The 7,941-nt window shown below is 46.5% G+C and overlaps 1 protein-coding gene across 1 annotated transcript in view; it reads right to left on the reverse strand.

Moving 5' to 3' along the window:
• The window catches only part of MTUS1 (microtubule associated tumor suppressor 1), a 100,404-nt gene that overhangs the window by 92,139 nt on the left and 324 nt on the right, over positions 1–7,941 (reverse strand). The window contains exons 2-3 of the mRNA XM_015565282.1: positions 6,061–7,941; positions 2,469–2,664 (exon numbers count right to left, since the gene is read on the reverse strand). Coding sequence (XP_015420768.1) covers positions 2,469–2,664; positions 6,061–7,941 — 2,077 coding nt within the window. The remainder of the gene's footprint in view (positions 1–2,468; positions 2,665–6,060) is intronic.

The following is a 7,941-nucleotide window of genomic DNA, read 5'->3' on the forward strand; positions in this document are numbered from 1 at the left end:
CTACACAAACACGTCATTGTACAGCGAATGGCAACATGCTCTCGGTGATCTGAGGGCACATTGTTTCTGCTCCTAGGTTCTGTTCTACTTTTCACTCTGCGGTGATTAAGTTTCCTGTCCCTACAGCAAACACCGCTCCATGTGCTGTGAGCATCCAAACAAGTGAGCTGCTGTTAACTTTTTAAAAACATAACACAGCATAATCAAGCCTTTCACTGCAAACCCATACAGCATCTGGTTACATTAAATTTTTTTTCCCATTTATATATGGGAAACCACCAAGTAAAATATAATTTCGTGTTTAACTCAGGTTGAAAGCTCTGAATGTATAACTTAGTTATCATGCTTGTTTATACAGGTTAATAAAAGCTTAATAAAGTTCCCCGTCTTTTTATTAAAACCAAACAGACCTATTTTTCTCTCTTTACAGCATTGCCATTATACAGTATACAGTAAAGGGACTTAAAAATGATTCACTCTTTGATGGGACTAATCACCTACATAAAAGAATCTCATCTTGTAAAACATGGAGGTGGGCAAAAGTCGGTTAATAATAATAAATAATAATGCGAGAATAAACTCTTTTGCATACTCACAACTGTAAACCTATTTTTGCCCACCCCTGTATATCCCGGACATTGGCCAAATTTCTTAAAAGCATGCGCACTGCAGGTTTTCTGGGATTTATCTGAGCATCGTGTGGTCCAGCAGTAGCCACTACTCAGCACATTGCCCCTAGAAAAATGACTACAAAAGTTGGCAGGGCCTCACGTTCGTAAACCCTCACACGTCACAGATACAAAGGCTGAAGGCCAGGGAGGGTAATGGACTTGCCCAGGCAGTTCTTGGTGCAAGAGTGATCCTGGAACCCAGGACTCCTAACCACAAGCCAGGCTGCCATGTCGTGGCACCTCCAGGCTACCAACCCACAGGCACTCCTGACATCCAAGCAGGAAGAGGTCTCCCCAACCTCCAGCAAACTCCATGAGCTTTGTCTGGCAGCAACAACAGTAAGAACCAAGGCTTTGATCTCACTGATGCCTGAACTCCCCGTCTGTGGCAATATCCAAAATAAGGATCATGCCCAGCCTGTGTGGCACAGTGGTTGCAAAGTGATCTATGAACCAGGAGGTCTCCGTTAGATTCTGGTCAGGGCACATGCCTGGGATGCAGGCTCCATCCCCAGTAGGGGGCGTGCAGGAGGCAGCTGACCAATGATTCCATCTCATCATTGATGTTTCTATCTCTCTCTCTCTCTTCCTCTCCCTCTCCCTCTCCCTTCCTCTCTGAAATCAATAAAAATATATTTTAAAAACAAAAATAAAGAAACAAAATAAAGATCGGTGCTTCTCCAAATTTTGGTCACTTCTCTTCTGCTTTTCTCCCCAAGGATGAAGGCGCTGCTAATTTTTCTTCCTCCACCCACACCTCTTCCTGGGCCTGTGCCTCAGAACCTCAGCGCCCTGGTGCCAGGCCTGCCTCTAAGTAAGTCGTCCTTAAAACCCTCCTGCGCGTTACAGGCTCTCACCCAGGCTGCTTCATAACAGGACTGGAAAATAGATGCCAAGCTGTGAAGATGTCCAGAGATGCTCTGGGTTTTGGCTGGTTTGCTGGTTTCGGTAAAGTGTTCTCACATGCGTGAACACACAATGCTGGAGGCACTTCTTTTTTTTTTAGACCATTCAATTATCGTCGCTCTTTTTATAAGGAAACCTCTAAATCTCTCTGACATGCCTTTCGTTTGCTCAAGGTCCTACCTGTTAAAATAGGGGTGTTCCCTGCAGGGCATTTTCCATGGCTTTCTGTCTCCGTCCCTACGACAGAGGCAACTCCTGGTCTGATTCATAAAAGTAGCCTTCCATTCAGAGAAATCTGTGCATCTGCCAAATTGAGTAAGACACTTCACAGCTAGCTACTCTTGAAGCTCTCAAATTTCATAAACCGAATATGATTTTAAAACTACTACTTCTAAAATACAAACCAACAGAAATAAAAGTTCCTATTAGAAAAGCTTAACTTTTTAGTTGCTCTTATGTCCCTGAAAATTTCTAAAACGTCTTAGAGTAAAAATCTTTTTAAATGCTAATCTTTTCACATGCGGTGAGGGTACATTATAAGTTTAGTGTATAACACTTAAGTGTTATTAAGCACATAACCATTTAAAAAAATTTTTTTAATGATTCATTTATAACAGGTAGCTGGCTATATATCTCTATACACATGCTTCTGAATGGCTTGTGAGTGAGTTTCGTACACATAGATCTTTCCCCACTGAGCCTGTACATGGCTATGTCCCTGACTTCTCCTACCTTCCCTGGTACGATGCTAGTCCACAAAGGTAAAGGCTTCATGACAGAACATATCTGTTCTAAAACCAAAACCTGCCCTTCCGCTTTCCGACACGCCTAACTTTCCATGGGAATAATTCACACGCTGCTAGAAGGCACGCTGCAGTACGGTATGCTCACCAGAACCGGCCGCACGCCTGATCCTCTGGTAAGATAAGGTCCGATCAGCACTGAGCGTTCTGCTGTTGCTGGTGCACCTCAAGCAGGAAGCAGGAGGGCCCACTTTGGCTTTCGGACCAGGTGTTATCCGCACACTGGAGGCGTCGGGCTTGGGTGTATTCCTCCCTGCGGGGGTGGCAGCTTTTGAAGCAGAACCCTGCGAAGAAAATAATTAAAATGGGAGTTCAGATCACACCGTCCCCACGCTACTCCCTGTGGTGTTAGCTACGTGAACGAAACAATTCGTTTCTATGGCACTGTCTTTTTAAATTTTTTTTTTAATTTATTGGGAGGATATTGATTAATAAAATTGAGTTTTTAGACTGCAGATTTCAGACTCAAGACGACATCAACTCTTCTCTCCATTTCCATCCTCCCAACCTTCTCTACATGTTTCAGATTTGTCAGCCCCCACCATCATGTGGCATAAGCCAGTTCCTTAAAATCAACATTATATATCTTTCTATACATACATATACACACACATATACATGCATCTTTATGTATTCATACACACATAAAAAAATCTATACACATATACATATTGCTATAGACTGAATGTTTGCAGCCCCCCGCCCCCCCAAAAAAATCATAAATTGAATTCATAAATCTGCAATGTGAGAGTATTTGAACGTGGGGCCTTTGAAAGTTGATTAAGTCTTGAAGGGGGAACCCTTATGAACGGGATTCATGACCAAAAGAGACCCCTAAGCGCTCTCTTGCCACCTCCTGCCACGTGAGGCTACAGGAGAGGAAGCGGGCTCTTTCTAGACACCGAATCTGCTGGTGCCTTCATCTACGCCATCCCAGCCTCCAGAATGGCGAGAAATAAATGTTGGTCATCCACCTTTTTAAAAAGGACAATTTGGTTAAGCAGAGATGCCAGATGAATATTTAATTTTCATTTTTCCCATGAAGAAATTAAAGCTCTTCATAGTCTACTCTTAAAATCATCATTATCTGCCTTCTGTCCCCTTCAGCGAAACTGTTCCCAAGGTAATCAATGACCTTGTAGGCCTTCTCTGTGGCATCTGATGACGATGAGTCCAACTTTCCTAAATTTCTCGACACGGATCTTCCTGGTTTTCTTTCCACCTGTCTGGTTATTCCTTCTCTGGATTCTGCTCTTCTAAGCCTTTCAAGGCTAGCCAACATGAGGGTCCTAAGTTGGTCCTGTTCTCTTCTCTCACCATGTACTCTCCCTAGATGATTGTGTGCACTGTTTCAACCTCCTATACATTGTCATGTCCAAAGTCCGCATGCCCAAGCGAGCAGTCTCTCTGGAGTTTCCCAGAGAGCTAGCTTCTATCTGCACCTGCCCACTTGGCATCTTCCAGGCACCGCTACCCAACAATGTGGACAATGATCATGTGGCTGTGGTTTACTGATCCACCTGAGTCCTTACAGGATGAAATCTACCATTTTAAGTTCGAAATGCATGCCTCAACCCGTTTAATCCTCATAGCCCTACAAAGGTGGATGCTTTCATCACATTCTATTTTACAAAAGAAGAACAGAAAGCAGTTTCTAAAAGTAAACTCACTTCACCCATCCATCTCAGAACATCCCTCTTCCCATAGGCACCACAACATTCCCAGACACCCAACTTAAACAATAAAAGCTTCTTGTAGGTGCTTCTTTCTGAAACCCCTCTCCATGGCATCCTCTTCCTTCTCCAATGACCCTGTAGGCCTTCTCTATGGCACCCACCTCAGGGCAGGCCTACATCAGTCCTTGGCAGGATTACTGAAAACACATCCTCAGGGTCTTTCTGGTCTCACCTGCCCCCAATTCATCTTGCACTCCACCGCGAAGGCAGTCTCTCTAGAGTCCAAATTAGGTTCAGAGCGGCTTCCCTCTGTCTGCCAGGTACAGTCAGCCTCCGAACAAGGCAGGCCAGGTCCTATCAGACGTGTCGGCCCCTGCCGTCTTCAGCTTACTGCTTATGGCTCTGCACTCCTGGCTCCCGTCACACTCACTGCCTGGAGTCCCCTGCATGGGGATACCCTGTTTCTTCATCTTTGTGCATGCTCTTCCCTACAGCCAGAGCGCCCTCCCAATGCATGCTTGCCCTTTAAGTTCCAGCTGGCGACTAACACAGTATCCCCCCAAGAAGCCTTCCATGACTACTCTCCCCCTCACCACCACCCCATTCTGACCCCTGCGGCACAGCAGCCCATATATACGTAATACTCTCAGTACTTAATACCCTTTTCGTTTATCATCTAAAATTACCCGCTGCAGCCCTAGCTGGTTTGGGTATTACCAGTGGACAGAGCATCAGCCTGTGGACCCAAGGGTCCCGGGTTCGATTCTGGTCAAGGGCATGTATCTCAGTTGCAGGCTCCTCTCCGGCCGGGGCCCTGGTCGGGGTGCGTGCAGGAGGCAACCAATCGATGTTCTTTTCTCACACAGATAATTTCTCTCTCTTCCACTCACTCTAAAAATCAATGGAAAAATATCCCCGGGTGAGGATTAAAAATAAATAATAAATAAGTAAAAATTACCCACTGCACTAAACACTATGCGATTGGCCAGGGACTTTGTCTTTCTTTTCTATATCCCAACACTCACCACCCACTAGCATGCAGCAGGTACCCCACAAATGTTCCCGTTCTACATACAGGAGATGAGCGCCTAGGCCTTCCTCCAAGAGCAAATTCCCACAACATAACCTGTCACCTGATCTTCCCTTTCCATCAGGAAAAACGGAGCCTTGTGGAGACTAAGTAACCGCCTGAGGTCCCTCTGCCAGTGAATGATGGAGCTACAACTTGAAACCATGTCTAACTCTGGAATCCTTGAACTGCATGTAAATTCTTGTTGTTTAAAATGGAACTATAAAGTCCTCTCCCCTCCCCGCAAATATCTGAGAGTTGCTATAGAAAAAACAGTTTTTCACTATAAGAAGAAAATGGGTTTATTTAATGTACCAGAAATCAAGTATGTTCGGGCTGCAAGAGACCTCAGTCATCACCTTGCGGGGGGACGGGGGGGGGGGCCCTCAAAAGATGACTGGCCCCAAATCACATGAGCGATCAGAGGCAGGATCCAGAGTCCTCCTGCTCACCAGAGAGGACCTCACTCCCTGGACCTGCTTCCTCACCAAGAGACCAGGTACTATTTCTATGTTGATACTGTGCCAGCATCCCCAGCCCTTCCTAAACTGTGGTCCAGTACATTTTAAAGTTCATAAAAAAGCCTTTTTTCCCTCTAGATAGAAAACAATCAGATGTGTCACTTCAAATAACGAATTACACTAAAACAGTAAAGTAGCCGGTTCTTCTAGCTTACTATTATACCCAAAGGAACATTAATATACTCAATATTCAAAATACTAAGCTTCAGGAATTTCTTTTCCCCAACGTGCAGGTTTCCAATTCACCCTCGAAAATGTACCGGCAAGAGAAAGGATGACTGGCTAGTGTATGAACAACTGAAAGCAAATGGACACCTAGTTCTGCAATGTGATTGACAATTAGTGGGTAACCAGCTGCTAATACAGCCTGAGTCTCCCCCACCACTCCCTGAAGCAGGCAAAAATCTTACTTACCAAAAACAGAGACCCATACTCAAAGGTCTCATTCAAAATGTCCTTCTTTAGGTCTTGTTTTTCCAGAAGGGCCCCGTTTTCCTGTTCGCCCTTCTCTTCAGGGCTAATCCTCTGGATGTTGGACACGTACGTCATTTCCAAGCACTCCGGGCTTTCCATGGTCACCGAGAACAGGCCCCTGCACTTCTGGAGAAACGAAGCCACGGACCCGGGCTCGCAAGCCGAATTAGAAGAACTGGCTTTGTCAACATCTTCCCGATTCGATTTCAGGGCAGGTGTTGTTCTTGAAACCCTGTGGGAAGCATTTTTAGAATGAGTTGCAACACGCTCAGCCTGGCTCGTGATGAGTTTATTCAACTGCTGCTTCTGCGTCTTGTTAATTGGGGTTTCTGTTTTTGTGTCTGCGTTCAAGTCGGATCTCCGTGTTTTGCTCAGCACTGTCAACTGTCTCGAGGAAGACACCGATGAGGGGGATGAGGAGGCACTGGTCAGCTGAGGCCTGGGTGTGACCTTTGACAAAGCAGGGTCGTGGGACTGCAATGCAGGCCTCGACATCACTTTGGCTTTGACGTTCTTGAAGTTCGGTCTTGGGTAACTTATGATTTTGTTCTTTCTGACTTTGCTGCCTATCGGGGTATTTGCTTTGGTTGTTGGCTTTCCTACGTTCGGTTTAGAAAGCTCTGGGTGACTCTTCTCCAGGTTGCTACATTTCTCGGTCGCCTCGATGGGGGAAACAAAAAAGGTTGCATTCAGGGGGTTGGGGATTGGCGTGGACATGCAAATGGTGTCATTTGCACTAATGACCATATCGTTTTCATCCCAAGTCAGTTCAAGTGAATGTCCAGGGGGGCTACCTGGGGCCAGTTCTATGGTATCTGTATGGATTTCCAGGTCCTCTTCATGGGGGGCAATCTGTGTGTGTTCGGCCCCGGTGACGTTGGGTTCCGGGCACAGCACTGGGGCTGTGCTGTTATCAAAAGCTGGCACCAGGCAAGGGCATTTGTCATCGATAAGACAACCAGACACTGTTTCTCCTAGATTTTGGCCCATTTCCTTTGGCCCATATGAGCTGGCTGAATGTGTCTCACTATGTGGTTCATCGTTAGATAAACAAAAGAACTCCTTCACTGCAGACCCGCTGGGAACATCCATGCCATCAGAAACTGGTGTCAGAGCGTGTGCCTCTTTTTCTCCAGCTCGTCTTTGCTGTGGCCCATCTGTGTACTCACTGGTGACATTTCCTGAAGAATACGGACCGGCATTTCCAGCATCTGGAACAAAAGCCTCAGTTTGCATCAGCACCTCAGAAAACGCTGTGCACATTGTGCCCTGGGCCTCTGAGGCTGTGGCCGCAGGGCTTTTAAAGACGCCTCTATCGTAACTCGTCCCTGTCATGTGTGTCTTATCAGAATGGGAAGATGGGCGAACGGAACAGGATAGAGACGTATTTCCACTTCTCATGCCAGTTGGTTGCAGGCTCCCAGAGGCGTGCAAAGACTGGCTCTTTCCCACAGCGTGGTGTTTTGCAAAGGCGCAGGTAGCGTTACCCACTCTCATGTCAAAGGTCTGGTTTAGCTGCAAGGCATCTGGGCAGTCTGCACAACTCCAATCGCCCTCCTGGGGTTCCCACGCAAAAGGCGGAGATGTCTCCTCAATCTGGCCCTGAGGGGACCGTCGGGAATGACAGCAGCTACGCGGGTGCCTGGGCTCCCCTGTGACTACAGCATGTGCGGGGCCAGGGAAATCACTTGGAGCCTTTTGGTGATCAAGTTCTTCGACACACTGAGGGTTTAAGGCCATGTTTTCACCACCGTCCGCAGCAGTGTTGGCTTCATAATCCACCACCATGTCGTCTGGGTTGGCAGAATGCCAACAGCCTGC

Source organism: Myotis davidii, unplaced genomic scaffold, assembly GCF_000327345.1.
Source record: "Myotis davidii unplaced genomic scaffold, ASM32734v1 scaffold71, whole genome shotgun sequence".
Taxonomy (NCBI): domain Eukaryota; kingdom Metazoa; phylum Chordata; class Mammalia; order Chiroptera; family Vespertilionidae; genus Myotis; species Myotis davidii.